Consider the following 17,080-nt stretch of genomic DNA (forward strand, 5'->3'; position numbering starts at 1 on the left):
TCATTACAACTTTCTCTTGATAATTGGCATTGCACCTGATTTCGAGACCCGAAGGGAGAGTAGTGTTAACGATAAGATAACACAACAAAATGCTGCTGATAAGAGTTCCGACTCATTTCGTGGATATAATTCGTATCAAAGGAAATTTCTCAATTATTTAGTAGTTGCTGGTGGTAGGTGAAGTGAGTTCTGTGTTGTGTAGACTACAACATTTATTTGGCTTTAAGACACCAAGTGATCCCTCAAGACTCCGTATTTTAAAAAATCCATGACACTCTGTGAGTGAGTGCAACATATGGATAATTTACACCCGATTTCGAATCGTTTCGATATTTACGGCAACGTAAAACGCAAATAATTGTGAAATCGCTTTGAAGTGCTGGCCAAAAAGCCAAGTGTTTACCGATTTTTATACGACATTGATAAACTTTTATTAACTTTGGTTGTCTATTTTCCGCCCTTCTCTGTCAAATGAGGGGAAACGAGCAACAACAATAATCGAATCGAATCGATTGCAGTGTGTGTACTATCCCATAAATATGTGTGTTTGTGTGAATGTATGTCGTCTATATAGAAAAAAAAACACAAAAGTCTATGATAAGATCATTCAAGTAATGGCTTATTGATAAGAAATTCCCAACGGCATTAGCCGACGGCATGTTGAGTCATTATCGTGTTTTTTGTTTTTTGTGTCAAAATTATTGGTGTTGGTTTCGATTCTATCAGTTAAAAAAAGAACTAAGTACATGTGTATGTGTAACATTCGCTTAATAACAATTAAAAGAAAAACGTTAATTTTATATTAATTTTGGGTAAATCACCTTCTTTTCCTCCAATTCTTTACGACAGCACCAGGAAAAAAATAAATTTTTCTCTTCGTCTAAACAAAGCTAATCTTTGTACCTTGGAGTGATAGAATATATATCGAACAATGTATCATCCATGGAGCTTAATCGCCTTTGCGGCGTGTTGCCTCCTTGTGTGCAACTTCAACTTGTTGCAAGTACAAGCTGAAGGCACCACCCAAAAAGCCGTACCCTTGGCCAGTGAAAATTCCACATCGACAACGGTTAAACCGGCTACAACCAAGGCCCCCGTAACAACACCAACGGTAAGTCTGATAAGTTATTTTAAAAGGATTTGTTATGGTTAGGTGAGATCTATCAATCAGTTGGCGCCCAGTTTGGTGTTAATAAACATGACATAAACATACGACATTGAATAATTAACATATTGAAAACCAGTAGTAGGGAATATGTCAAAAGGCGGGTGAGGCCGACTATATGATACCCTACACTACTATGCGTATTTAGGAGCTCCCGTAACAAAAAAAAAGTATGAACCATATATGAATGAGTATCATGACTTAAGAGTAGTCACAATTTGGTAACTACATCAAACTCTGAATCGATTTTCAAAAAAATTTGACGGAGATTGTTGTACATCGAGTACCAAATAACATTGCTGTAACAGGATGAGATAAAAAACCAGTAAAGAAAGTCTTAAAGTCGAGCGGGGCCGACTTTATGATACCCTACACCACTTTGCTAATTTAGTTGAGCTGCGCATAACAATTAAAAGTTTTTATGGGAGAATTCAATCATACACGCTATGATTATTATTATAATTTAAAGTTCAAAGAACTAAATATGCCGAAGCATTTGTATCTTTTAAATTCTGAGTTGTATTGCCCATTTGGTGCACAATTAATCTAAAATCGGATATATATATCCGAATATATATGGGAGCTATATCCAAATCGAAACCGATCTCGATAAAATTTGGCAAAGATATTTCTGAGCTCTATTTGATATATTTCCCTGAATATCGTTGTTACGGAGTGCATATTACGGCTGTGGGTAACAAATACTAGAAACCTGATGAACAATATATATGGGAGCATAGCTGTATATGAACCGATCTTCGTCAAATTTGGCATACTAGCTTCTGGGCTCAATTCGGTCGAATGTGCCATTTGGGCAACTATTAGACGTTTGGTGCACAGTAAAAGGTAAATCGGACGAAGTTATATATGGGAACTATATCCAAATCTGAACCGATCTCGATAAAATTTAGCAAAGGTATTTCTTAGCTGTATTTTATATATTTGCCCAAATATTGTTGTTACAGAGTGCATATTACGGCTGCGGAGGACAAAAATAACAAATCGGATAAACAACATATATGGGAGCTATAGCTATATCTGAACCGATTTTCACTAAATTTGACATACTAGCTTCTAGACTCAATTCGTACGTATGTGCCAAATTTCATCCAATTTGGGCAAATATTAGACGTTTGGTGCACAATCCAATGTAAATCGGACGAAGTTATATGTGGGAGCTATATCCAAATCTGAACCGATCTCGATAAAATTTAGCAAATGTATTTCTGAGCAGTATTTGATAAATTTCACCAAATATTGTTGTTACAGAGTGCATATTACGTCTGCGGAAGACAAAAATAACAAATCGGATAAACAATATATATGGGAGCTATAGCTATATCTGAACCGCTCTTCACTAAATTTGACATACTTATTTTGAGGTCCAATCTGATTGTACACGCGAAATTCCATACTATTCGGTCTGATATTACACGTTTGGTGCACAATAAAAGGCAAATCGGACGAAGATATATATGGGAGCTATATCTAAATTTTGACCGATTATCTCCAATTTCAATAGGGTTCGTCCTTGGGCCAAACAAATGATTTGTGCAAAATTCCATACTATTCGGACTGATATTACACGTTTGGTGGACAATAAAAGGCAAATCGGACGAAGATATATATGGGAGCTATATCTAAATTTTGACCGATTATCTCCAATTTCAATAGGGTTCGTCCTTGGGCCAAACAAATGATTTGTGCAAAATTCCATACTATTCGGACTGATATTACACGTTTGGTGCACAATAAAAGGCAAATCGGACGAATATATATATGGGGGCTATATCTAAATTTTGACCGATTATCTCCAATTTCAATAGGGTTCGTCCTTCATCTGGATCGGGCAATAAATGCGACCTGTACTTTGTTTACAAAAATACATGGACAGACGGACGGACGGACAGACGGACGGACGGACATGCATAAATCGACTCAGAATGTGATTCTATGCAGATCATCAAAAGGAACTATGGGTCTATCTCGTTTCCTTTTGCCTGTTACAAACAAATGCACAAAGACATAATACCCTGACCACCTTGTGGTGTAGGGTATAAAAACTGCAACAAAGTCAAACGCCATAATTTTCACACTTTTTTTAAATTTTATTGAATGAAAGCAAAAAATGTCGGAAATAGCATACAATTTTAGAATAAGTTTAGATTTGTTCGCCTTTGACACGAATTATGGCCGTCAAACGATCAATGAAACCGTTACACGCTGCCCGAATGTTGCTCTGTGGTATTTTGGCCCATTCCCGGCGAAGCGCTTGCTTGAGGTGATCGACACTTTGGTATTTGTTAGTGACAGGAACCTCATTTTGTAACCATTCTTGGGTGGCGCGTGCTGAGTGCGGTGGTGCTGAGTCCTTTTGAAATGTCCAAGGTCTGCGGCAAAAATGTTTGCGTGCCCAAGGCTTTAATACATTATTCTGATACCACGGTCGATTAATACGAACGGAGAGGGATCATCGACTGTTATAGCGGCCCACATCATCACCATGGCCGGCGCTTGAGTTCTGGTGGCCAACCGAAGGTGCACATTTTCAGCTAACCTCTTTGGCAAGTAAACACGATAATTTTGGTTGTTTACAAACTGCTGGACAACGAATCTTTTCTCATCGGAGAAAACCATATTCGGCAGTTCACCACTTTCGACAAAGCGAAACAACTCTATAGCTCTCTTGAGTTTATTTTAATTCAGTTGCGGTATAAATTCTTGCACTTTTTGGAATTTCAATGGTTTTATCCCGAGCTCATTTTTCAATATTTGCCAAATTTGTAGTGCTTGCTTTTAGACGGAATTCGGTCGGATGTTGCAAAAATCCTGTCATTTGGACTGATATTGGCCATTTGGTGCAAAATTAATTCGAAATCGGTTGAAGATATACATGAGAGCTATATCCAAATCTGAAACGATCTTGACAAAATTTGGCAGAGGTATTTTTGAGCTGTATCCAAATATCATTGTTGAGGGACTTCAACACAAATCGGATATAACATATATGTATATAGGAGCTATAGCTCTAGATTAATTTCCGTGAGATATGCCAAAATTCAGGACTTTTGGACATATATTAGCCATTTGATGTACAATTCTATGAAAAAATACGCGTTTAAATAAAAACCGTTAAAATGGGGCTACAAGAAGACAAGGACCTGGATACGCATTTTTTGTCATAGTCCATAGTTGAATAATGTGAGGCATATGAAGTCCTGCATTTATATTTTCTGTCATAAGTTCATTATGAACTTCAGCGTCCATTATGAACTTCAAATACGAAATTTGAAACAATTTTGGTGAATGATGACTCAAAAAAATCATCAAATTAACAAATATCGCGAGGTATCGTAATTGGTGGCTATACGAAGGCGTGGACCCGCATACACAAAATTAAATATCTTTCAATACGAAATTTGAAAAGATTCCGGTATATAATGTCGTTTATATCATCAAAATACCGAATATTTAGAGGTACCGTTATGACAAAATACACATGTGTGCAAACTTTTAGCCTTTTACCTCAATTAGTTCGAAAGATAGCGTGTTTACAATAGACAAACAGACAGATAGTCAGGCGGACATCGCTAACTCGACTTAGAATTTTACGTTGATCAAGCATATATATACTTTGTTGAATCTGACATGAGTATTTCGAACAGTTACAAATGGAATGACGAATTTAATATACCTTCCATAATATGGGGGTATGAGGGAAGTTAATATACGCTCCATAAGCAATTAAATATAAGTCATATTGAAACAAGTAAAAACAAGTAACATAGCTCTAAGTTCGGCCGGGTCGAACTTTGAATATCCTCCATCATTTGGAACGAATTTGGCAATTCTCAAAAACAATCAAATCCGGTAAAAATTCGGTTAATATCTTAAAAATACCGAATGTAGCTATTATATTAGGCTCTATACGACGCCAAACTTAAAAAAATCGGTTATAATGATAGAATCAAAATATCGAATATCGGGAGGTACCGTTATATGGGGGCTATACGAAGACGTGGACCTGCACAGACAATTTTCTGTCGTAGGCTGTAGTATCCATTACGAACTTCAAATACCAAATTTGAAAGAATTCCGGTGAATAAATTCGCTAAAACCATCAAAATACCGAATATCGGGAGGTACCGTTATATAGGGGCTATGACAAAACGTGGACCTACATGAACCATTTTCAATACCAAAAGTCCTGCAGACATAACATACATTTAAGCAAAATTTTATCAATCTACTTCAATTCGTTCGGAAGCTAGAGTGATTTCCACAGACGGACAGACGGACGGACATCGCTACATCGACATAGAATTTTATGCTGATCAAGAATATATATACTTTTACAAACGGAATGACAACCTATGGTGGATGGTATAAAAAAACATTATGTCAGGCCAAACTTTTAATACCTTCCACTATTAGGTGAAGAAAACATTTTTATATAAAAGTATCTGATTTCAAACGTGTTTCACTTTAAACTACAAATACCAGTAAGACCGTTTGACAGTCAAACTTTCCAAAAACCATAAAATGGGTGAAACCGTTAAATGGAAGCTATACCAACACGGGAACCTATATAGACAACTTTATACTTCGAGGATGTGACTGGGATTATCAAAATACCGAATAGCGGTGGGTACAGTTATATGGGAACCGTTATATACATTGGGCGCCACCCCTGTACGTACTAAAGACTATTTCTTTAAACAGATTTGAATGTAAAAAAATATGCAAAGTTTGAAGAACGTTTTGAAGTTCTTCTCCATAAGTATTTTATTATTCAAAACTTCGGCAGTTTTTGGGGAAGTTGCAAGGTCGGGTATGTACAGGTCTATATTTACGATTTTCTCGCAAGACTTAAATAAAGTTGAGATGAGCGAAGTATCAACCAAATCGGATACTTCCTTCGATTTCTAAGCGGGATAGTTCGTCGATATTGTCCATGAGAAAAGGGGCCTAGGACTGACAAAAATATTACGATGTGCTACGTTTCTGTGAGACATAAAATTTTCACCAATTATAGGGGTTCCAAAAAAGGGAATTGAATTATTTTGCCCAACTACATCTGTAGCCAATGGCTGAGAGTGTAAAAACTACTTTAAATTAAGCAGAGCCAGATTTTTATACCCTCAATTAAATTATACACAAAATTATACTCGAAACAACGAGCCAGTTTCACTATTTACTCGAATTCGAGAGAGATTTTCGGAGGTAGGTTTTCCACAGATGGGCAAAGAGACAGATTTTTCGAATCGTTTTTTTCCTGTCCTATAATACATATAATTATGGGGCCTTAAATGCTTTTTTCGAGGAGAGGAATTATAGACTTCATATACCCTTAATAGTATGGAGGAGGGTATGGCACAAACAGAACGGTATTTCAATACTAAAGAAACTAGAAAAAAATGCCACTCTGTACTAGAGTCTTAGTGTGTCATATACACTCTTAAGGAATGCAGAATGCAACAATTGCAGAGGATATAACAGAGAAAAATACAAACAAGGAAATAATTGAGAAGAAGTCAAAAAGGGACTCTAAAATTTTCATTCCTTATTGTGCTCATAGTAGAACTAAACTGATTCTAAACCAGTAAAGAAAGGTGAAAAGTCTGGCGGGCCGACTATATGGTACCCTACAACTCTATGCATACATAGAAGTGCTACCAGTAACAAATGACGGCGATAATAGATCAACTACGAAACTTTTTATACCCTACACCACATAGTGGTAAGGGTATTATGGCTTGGTGCATTAGTTTGTAACAGGCAAAAGGAAACGAGATAGACCCATAGTTACTTTTGAGGAACTCCATAGAATCACTTTCTGAGTTGATTTATGCATGTCAGTCCGTCTGTCCGTCCGCCCGTATGTCCATGTATTCTTGTGATATAGCTATAGCTGCCAAATATATTGTTCATAAGATTTGTTATTATTGTCCTCTGCAGCCGTAATATGCACTCTGTAACAACAATATTTGAAGAAATAAGTCAAATACAGCTCAGAAATATCTTTGCTAACTTTTATCGAGATCGGTTCAGATTGCGTATTGTGGTTTTAGGCTATAGCTATATCTTGGCACTTAGGTCGGAAGTGCCACAATTCACTCCATTTGGGCTGATATTAGCCTTTTGGTGTACAATGAACATGAAATCGGATAAAGATATATGCGGGAGCTATATCCAAACCTGTACCGATCTTGATGAAATTTGAAACAGATATTGCTGGGCTGTATCTGATATCTGGTACCATATATCATTGGAAGGACTTAAACACCAAATTGAATGGCACATATACATATATGGGAGCTATAGCTACATCTGAACCAATTTTCACCAAATTTGATTTATATTTGCGAGCTATTCTAAATTTGTTTCGATCCTCACCAATAGGGTTCGTCCTTGGGCCAAACAAAAGTTGTTTGGAAAATTTCATCTCAACCGGATAATAAATGCGACTTACATTTTGTTCACAAAAATATATGGACAGACAGACAGACGTACGGACATACATAAATTGATTCCGAAAGCGATTCTATGAGGATAATAAATATAGGTATTATATAGTCGGCCCTACCTGATGTTCGGCCTTTCCGCACGTTTTTATCTTTAAATAGGTCCCTCCATTGCTGGAAAGTCGACATAAAGTTCCCTCAAATACATTTCGTCTTCGTAGAGCCCTCATATAACGGTACCTCCCGATATTCGGTATTTTAATGATTTTAGCGTCATTTTTCACCGGAATTGTTTCAAATTTGGTATTTGAAGTTCGTAATGGATACTACAGCCTAATACAGAAAATTGTTTGTGCAGGTCCACGTCTTCTTATAGCCCTCATACAACGGTACCTTCCGATATTCGATTTTTTTTAAGTTTCGCATTTCAATATTGCAATAAGCCATTGCAAATGTTACCTACGCAGGTCCATGTCGTCGTATAGACCCTAATATCACAGCTACATTAGGTATTTTTAAGGGTTTTTAATATTTATTGTTTATGAGAATTCCCAAATTCGTTGCAAGTGATGGAGGGTATTCAAAGTTCGGTCCGGCCGAACATACAGCTTTTTACTAATTGAGATGGTCCCTTCTATACTCGGACCACTTTTCACACATTAGTTTTACTTGCTTTTATAACTGTGTGGCATCATCACTATTTCGGTCAAAAAATCCAACAGTTTTGGGTCATCAATTTAAAAGAAATCGTAAGAGTAAGGCAACAATGTATCCATTGTTTTGAGTGTGTAAAAATACTAAACATAACTGATGTGACTCAGAATATAATAATTTTTTATCAGTACAAGAATTTCATTTAATGCTGTTATACTGGCCGATAAAAACGGTTCACAGCTAAATGATCGATGCCCCATTTAAAAAAATGTATTTTGACAACATAAAAGTTAGGAAATTCTGACTTAAGTTCAAAATAAAATATATATAAAATTAAGTGGGATATACAGGTCATAGGTGGCCAAGACAGATAGAAGAACGTACTAAATTTGGTACCATTTGGTACTATGTGAACGGATAGAACTAAAATCTTGACATTTGGTATACGAATTAAGTTGGGAAAGTAGGGTTGATATAAGGAGGTGGTTTTGGAAATGTGTACTAAGTGAAAGAAATGTGCAAAACGGTACTAAATGTGGTAGAATTTGGATGTGGGGAACCGAATGGAGGACGAATTCTGAAATATTAGTGTGTAGTTTTGAGATTTGAAGTTACAGGTACTAAGAAAGTACTAAGTGGTACTAAATTTAGTATAAGAGGATAGAAAAAATGTTGGAAATCTGAAATTCAGTATTAAGGTCACTTTTTGGGTTGACTTTTGAAGATGGATTTATAAAGACGTTCTAAAAAACGAAATTTAGTATTTGGGAAAGGATAGAGCTTGAAATCTGAAATTTGGAATGAGGGTATTTCATGTTGTGTACGATATAAAACCAAAGGGGTTTTAGAAATTCGTACAAGTGTATCAAAATTATTAAAATGCACTAAGTTCTCACTCACAAAAAGCATGGCTTTAACCTAAAATGTGTTTTTATCTCTTCCACCATACTATGGAGGGTATGTTAATATTAATATTTGGCATTCCGTTTGTAACTCCTCGAAATACTCATGTCAGACACAACAAAGTATATATATATATATATATATATATATATATATATATATATATATATATATATAAGTATATATATATATATATATATATATATATATATATATATATATATATATATATATATATATATATATATATATATATATATATATATATATATATATATATATATATATATATATATATATATATATATATATATATATATATATTCTTGATCAGCGAAAAGTTCTAAGTCGATTTCCGACTCTCTGTCTGTATGCCTATCTGTTGTAATCACGCTATCTTTTGAACGAATTGAGATAGAAGGCTAAAATTTTGCACAAATGTTTATTTTGCAAGTTCGTAAATGGGCCATGTAGGTCCACGTCTTCGTATAGCCTCCATATAACGATAAAATTTCAAAATTCGTTCCAAATGCTGGTGGGTATTCAAAGTTGGGCCCGGTCGAACTTACTGCTTTTTAACTTGTTAATATATATGAATTCCTGGCGCTTCGGTACTACTTAGGGGTTTGACGACTTCTAGCACTATTAGTAGAATTTTATGACAAACAATTTTGAAAAATATTTTGACTTGTTAAGTTTCCGTTTAAATTAAGTTTTAAGCCATATCTTAAAAAAGGACCAAAAAGAATCCTTTCTTGACTCGTTTGAGGGTTAAAGACCTCCCACTCGATGTATGTACAAAGATAGACATAATATCCGATTTAGCTCGTGCCGTTCAAAAGGGATTAAGTTAAAATACTTTTGTTACTGATATCTAAAATATTAACAAGTAAAAAACCAGTAAAGAAAGTCTTAAAGTCGGGCGGGGCCGACTTTATGATACCTGATTGCTAATTTAGTAGAGCTCGGCATAACAATTAAAAGTTTTTATGGGAGAATTCAATCATACACGCTAGGATTATAATTATAATTTAAAGTTCAATGGACTAAATATGCCGAAGCATTTGTATCTCTTAAATTCGGACTTGTATTGCCCATTTGGTACACAATTAATTTGAAATCGGATAAAGATATATATGGGAGCTATATCCAAATCTGAACAGATCTTGATAAAATTTGGCAAAGATATTTCTGAGTTGTATTTGATATATTTCCCTGAATATCGTTGTTATGGAGTGCATATTACGGCTGCGGAGGACAAAAATAACAAATCGGATGAACAATATATATGGGAGCTATAGCTATATCTGAACCGATTTCGATCAAATTTGGCATACTTATTTTGAGGCCTAATTTGGTTGTATATTTTGAGGCCTAATTCCATGTATTTCGGGTTAATATTAAACGTTTGGTGCACAATAAAAGTACGTTTACATAAAAAATCTCCACCCGGATTTACCCTGATAATTGACCAATCACAATAAATTTAAAGGTTTATATGGTGAGATTTATTGTGTTTGGTCAATTATCAGGGTTAAGCCGGGCAGAGATTTTTTATATAAACATAATTTTGGTACGGATTACCACGTTACTTTAGATTACAATCAAATATTTGTAAGAATTTCGAAAAGAAAATATAGAGAAAATAATTTTTACGTTTTTATACCCTCCATCATTTATTCGTATTTATTCATAGACAAATGATGACGACTTTTCACATTTCTTTTATTATGGAACAATTTTCACCTGACAAATATCCTACAGTTTTTGTTATTTTTAACGTATTAGAATTGAGTGACTTCCATATTCCCACTCAAACCCCGGATACCATATAGACGACATTTGCTGATACTTTTTTTTTGGAAGATAAGCGGCATTTCGTTGGCTATATCTTCATTTGTTTATGGCTTTACTTTCTTCTAAAATAATTTTTATTAATTTCTAAGTGCCTAAAAGTATGCTTTAAAATGGGGTAAAATCAATTTTCCTTCATAGCAATTGACCTCAACCAGCAGCAAACAACCATTCGTAGCGATTGCCCTAATCCCAAGAGAAGTTTTAATTAACTCCCCAAAGTATGCTTTAAATAAAATATCCATTGTTTGTTTCCTTTTCTTCTTCCAGCCAAAAATAAAAATTGCCGACAGTCCATTATGTAAGAGCAAATGCCATTGTGATCTGGAATATTTCCAAATCGATTGCAGCGGCAAATCGATGAATACACTATTCAGCCAGGAGGAATGGGACACTCTGCTGAATGGTGATGTGATTTTTACAACCATCAAGCTGAACAACAACAGCATCACTCATATACCCAGTCTGCCATCATATCCCGTTGAGAATTTGTATTTAAGTTTCAATCAAATCAATAACATTACCTTGGGAGCATTCCAAAATCTAACGAAATTGGCAAAACTCGATTTGTCGCATAACAATTTGACCAAGACAGCCCTACAACCGGATGTCTTTAAGGGTCCCTATGCAACGGATAAATATGAACCGCTAAACTCCCTGATTGAATTGGATTTGGCCCACAATGAATTGCATTCACTGCACGGCGATCTGTTTGAACATTTGCCCAATTTGGAAATTTTGATTTTATGTGAAAATGTTTTCCAAGTTATTGACACCCCAACGTTGGTGGCCTTGGCCAGTTTGTCATCGGTTAAGGTAAGTTTTGGGGAAGTGGCGGTTTTTTGGTTGGAGCAAAAGTTTTGATGTGATTACGTTTTGTTTTAGACCTTGGATATGTCTTTCATGGAATTGTCCGATCTGCCCGAAACCATTTTCCACAGTCCGAATAAATTGGAAACCCTATTGCTGTCTGGTAATTTATTCCGTGAAATTCCCGTGGCCTTGAAATGGGTAAAAAATCTCAAAAAATTGGTACTGGATGAAAATCTTTTCGGAGATATCGTTAAAGGAAAGTAAGTATTGTTCTCATACTCTTCATAAATATACATGTTTCCCAATCGGTCATACATACATACATATTCTTGATCAGAATAAAATTCTAAGGCGATCTGGCAATGTCTGAGTGAATTGAACTACAATTTTGTGATGGCATATACCGACCCACCATTTTGTCAAGCCCTGTAAACTGTATTTCCCGACTTTTCCAAAATAACGATACTCTAACCCACACTGTTCAACTGGCCAAAAATTACTTTTCTCTGTAAAATATACAAAACTAGCAATGCCCGCTACTTGGTCAGCGATAAATCCACTTAAAAAAATTAGATTCGTTCCAACAGTTCATAGTTGAGGGTATATTAAGTTTGTCATTCCGTTTGTAACACCTCGAAACATACGTTTTAGACCCCTCAAAGTATATATATTCTTGATCAGCATAAAATTCTGTGTCGATTTAGCGATTTCTGTCCGTCTATCCTTTAGTCCATCTGTGGAAATCACTCTAGCTTTCGAACGAAATTAAATAGGTTGATAAAACTTTACTCAAATGTATACTATGTCTGCAGGACTTTTGGTATTGAAAATGAGCCCTGTAGGTACACGTTTTGGTATAGCTCCCATATACCTCCCTATTTTCAGTATTTTGGTGATTTAAGCGACATTATTCACCGGAAATGTTTCAAATTTGGCACTTGAAGTTCGTAATGAATACTACAGCCTAAGACAGAAAATGGGCCATGTAGGTTCACGTCTTCGTATAGCCCCATATAACGGTACCTCTAGATATTCTGTATTTTGATGATTTTAGGCCCACGTTTTGGTATAGCTCCCATATACCTCCCTATTTTCAGTATTTTGGTGATTTAAGCGACATTATTCACCGGAATGGTTTCCAATTTGGTATTTGAAATTCGTAATGGACTATACAGCCTATGACAGAAAATTATCTGTGCAGGTCCACGTCGTAGTATAGACCCTAATATGACGGCTACATTCGGTATTTCACTCAACCACAGACACCAACTGTGGCATCCATATCAAATTTCAGGATTCCAGCAGTATCCCTTCACCTAATACGAAATTTAGTAGCATTTTCAAAACAATTTCCGTACCTCAACCTCAGATTCCAATACCGACCTTTATATCAATTTTCAAGATTTCAGCTCTGTTCTTTCACCCAATACCAAATTTAGTAATATTTAGTTCTTTTGTGTAATTATGATACACATTTCCAAAGCCACCTCCATATCTTAATTTCAGAATCCAACAGAGACCTCAATATCAGATTTGAGGGTTGCAACCTTATACCTTCGCCAAATACCAAATTTGGTACCATTTAGTACTTTTTATACAAATATAAGACGTATTTCCAAAACACAGATACCACCAGTAATCTAAATGTCTCTATCCCTTTACCTCATATCCAATACATACAATTATAGTACATATTTCCAAACCACCTCCATATCTCAATTGCGGATATCAACAGAGACCTCAATATCGAATTTGAGTGTTCCAACCTTTTCCTTCACCCAATACAAATTTTAGTACCATTGAGTACTTTTCTTACAATTATAGTACACATTTCCAAAACCACCTCCAAATCTAAATTCCAAATACCAACAGAGACCTCAATATCAAATTTGTGGGGTTCCAGCCCTATTTCTTCGCCTAATACAAAATTTAGTACCATTTAGAACTTTTCGTAAAAATATACGACGCATATTCAAACCACCGTCAAATCTCAAAAACAACATACCATCAGTAACATAAATATCAAATTTCAGAATTGTATCTCTATCCCTCCGCCCAATATCAAATATAGTACCACTCAGTACTTTTCATACAATTATAGTACACATTTCCGAAGCTCATCCCCCATAATAACAAATTTCAGATTTGGAGCACTATCTGTTCACTCAATTCCAAAATGTACCAAAAGTACTGTTTAGTACTTTTCGTGCATTTACAGTAGCCATTTCCAAAACCACCTCATTATCACAAACCAACCACCAACAGGGACCCGAATACAAAATCTCAAAACTTCAGCTTCATTCGTTCGCCCTAAACCTAACTATTCCAAATATAGTACCATTTAGTAGAGTTCGCACACTTAGTACACATTTAAAAAACCACCTTAATATATCAAACGTACTTTCCAATTTTGATTCTTATACCAAATTTCAAGATTTTAGCTCTATCCGTTCACATAATACCAAATGCTACCCTGTTAGAAGTTTAGTGCCATTTTAGAATTTTCGTAACCATAAAGCCGGAATTTCCAAAAACCCTTTGATACATCTATTCTGCACCCCACCGGTGACTCTCATTCCAAATTCTAGCTCATTTCGTTTGTCCAATACCAACTCATCACTTTTTAGTACATTTTAGTACCTTTCATATACTTTTAGTACGAATTTCCATCACACGCATACGCACCAAGACTGTCCCTAGTCAAAATTTGAAGATTATAGCGCCAGCCGTTTCGTCTGGGCGTTTATTCTCGTTTATATATAAAGATACTTCAAAAAGGAAAACCAGTAAAAAAGCAACCAAGTTCAGCCGAGCCGAACTTTTAATACCCTCCATCATTTGAAAAGAACTTGAAATTTTTCAAAAAAAGAAAAAATCCGAAAACCACCACTTGAATGAAAATCGTTATATTGGGACTATTCGAAGACGTGGACCTGCTTACGATTTTTTTTTTTTTTTTTTTTTTGATAGCCGTATTACCCATTGAGAACTTTAAATACGAAATTTCTTACAATTCAGGTGAAATATGTCGCAAAAATCATCAAAATACCGAGTATCGCGAGGTACCGTCACCTGGGGACTATACGAAGACGTGGACCTGCATACGAAATTTTTTGCCATAGGTTGTAGTACCCATTTAGATCTTCCAATACGCAATTTGAAACGTTTCCGGTAAATATCGGGAGGTACCATTATATGGTGGCTATACGAAAACGTGGACCGACATGAACCAGTTACGAACTTAACCTGCCTACTGGTAAACTATGCATGTATGCAAAATTTTAGCCGTCTATCTCAATTCGTTCGAAAGAAAGCGTTATTACAAAAGACAGAGAGACAGAAAGACGGACATCGCTAGATCGTCTTAGAATTTGACGCTGATCCAGAATATATATACTTTGTAGGTTCTATTATGAATATTTCGAGAAGTAACAAACGGAGTGACAAAGCTAATATACCCTCCATAGAATGCTGGAGGGTATAATAATAACCATTCCGGATGGGCTCGAGCGCCCACACTGAACATGTCCCATATTGGCCACCCTTAATCTTATTTTCCGTTTAGAAATAATTAATACGTCATTATTTTACTTTCAGTTTCACTGAAAACCTCAACACCGTGGAATATCTGAGTATTGCCTTCTTGCCGGATACTACCAAAATTGGACCAGGGGCCTTGAATGTTTTCACAAGTTAGTACCATCAATTACTTAAAAAAAAAAAAAAAAACAATATTCAATGAACGTTCTCTTACCTCTTACACAGATATGACAACATTAATTGCCTCTGACAATCCGCACTTGTCTTCGATACATGAACTGGCATTTACCAAGAACACTGCCAATCCAGAAATATTTGTCTATCCACCATTGAAACATGTAAGTATATTAATTTCGAATTATTTAACCTCAAATCTTACTAAACTCGTTCTTTACAGCTTTACCTCAACAACAATAACCTCTCCGTGGTGGAACGTAATTGGTTCCAACGTTGGGATCAAATTACCACCATCGACTTGCGTTTCAATCCCTGGACTTGCGATTGCAATAATCGTTATCTCATTCATACGTTGATCAAACAAATTAACACCACCTCCGCACCCTTGGCTCCTGAGGTGTTGTGTGCCACTCCCCCCGCCTGGAAGGGTAAATCATTGCTTCAACTCTCCACCGACAATAAGGAATTGATTTGTGAAAATACCAATCATCCCGGCAAGGATGGTGTCATTTTGATTAGTCTTTTGGTGGGTGTGCTCATCGGCATACCTTTGACATTGGGAGCATTGGTGATTTATCGTCGCGGTTGCTTTGGTCTCCTCAATCGCGTTAATCCCAGTGCTCCACGTTATAATCGTGCCAGTTTTACTGATGACTTCCATATATAAATGGGAACTTATTTGCAATGTAAACATTTTAAGCAGATAAACAAAATGACATTAACATTTGTAATTAAAAAAAATCATTCAAATAATCTTATGCCCTGTTCCAGAACCAAAAAAAACCTACTATTTCTGCAATTTTTTTCGATATCATAAAGGGAAAATCTGTTATCGAAGTAAGAACTTTTACATTATTGCGTTTCTGAAACAGACCATAAATGATCAAATTATGTTCACAGAATGAGACATATTCGAAACTTGTTGACAAAAAATATATGCATAGAGAAATCTGTAAATCAAATAAATAAAATACATACATAATTTTTTACGATATACATATCTACATTTTATTCTTCCCTAAACGAAATCATTTCGTCCATTTTACGAAAAAGGTAGAATGGGAACAACTGATGTTGAAAATACTGCTCTGTTCCAATAGCTGCATGGTACAAGGAAATAATGGTAACCCCATTTCAAATTAGCATTCCCAGCTCTGCATTTTCTGTAATTTACCTTGTCAAATTCTAATGCATGAAAAACAGTTCACATCTCTGATTTTGTGTGTATACAATGGATTTATGAATATAGATTTTGACAATGAGATGTTGTCAAGTGTATAAATTTGAAAAAATTGTAAACTAAACTAAAAATTGTAAACATGGCACTACATGACATATTTGACTAATATCTTATTTGTCTGTTTTGGATTATATTCTTACTTAATTTTTGTATCCTTTAAAAGGCGTGAAAATAATACAATTTTTGGTCGAATATAAATCTAAATTTTTTGCCAGCTGTACACCCATAAAATTTGAAACAATTCCGATGAATATTGTCGCAAAAATTATC

General features: G+C 35.4%; 1 protein-coding gene across 1 annotated transcript; it reads left to right on the forward strand.

The window, feature by feature from the left end:
- Positions 1-713: 713 nt before the first annotated feature.
- Positions 714-16,568, forward strand: LOC101894487 (leucine-rich repeat neuronal protein 1). Its single transcript, XM_059125006.1, has 6 exons — positions 714-1,111; positions 11,311-11,856; positions 11,926-12,113; positions 15,451-15,545; positions 15,619-15,731; positions 15,791-16,568. The coding sequence occupies exons 1-6, from the start codon at positions 932-934 to the stop codon at positions 16,235-16,237; spliced, it is 1,569 nt and encodes a 522-aa protein (XP_058980989.1). The 5' UTR covers positions 714-931; the 3' UTR covers positions 16,238-16,568.
- Positions 16,569-17,080: the final 512 nt, after the last annotated feature.

This window comes from Musca domestica, unplaced genomic scaffold (assembly GCF_030504385.1).
Source record: "Musca domestica strain aabys unplaced genomic scaffold, Musca_domestica.polishedcontigs.V.1.1 31, whole genome shotgun sequence".
NCBI classification, from domain to species: Eukaryota; Metazoa; Arthropoda; class Insecta; order Diptera; family Muscidae; genus Musca; species Musca domestica.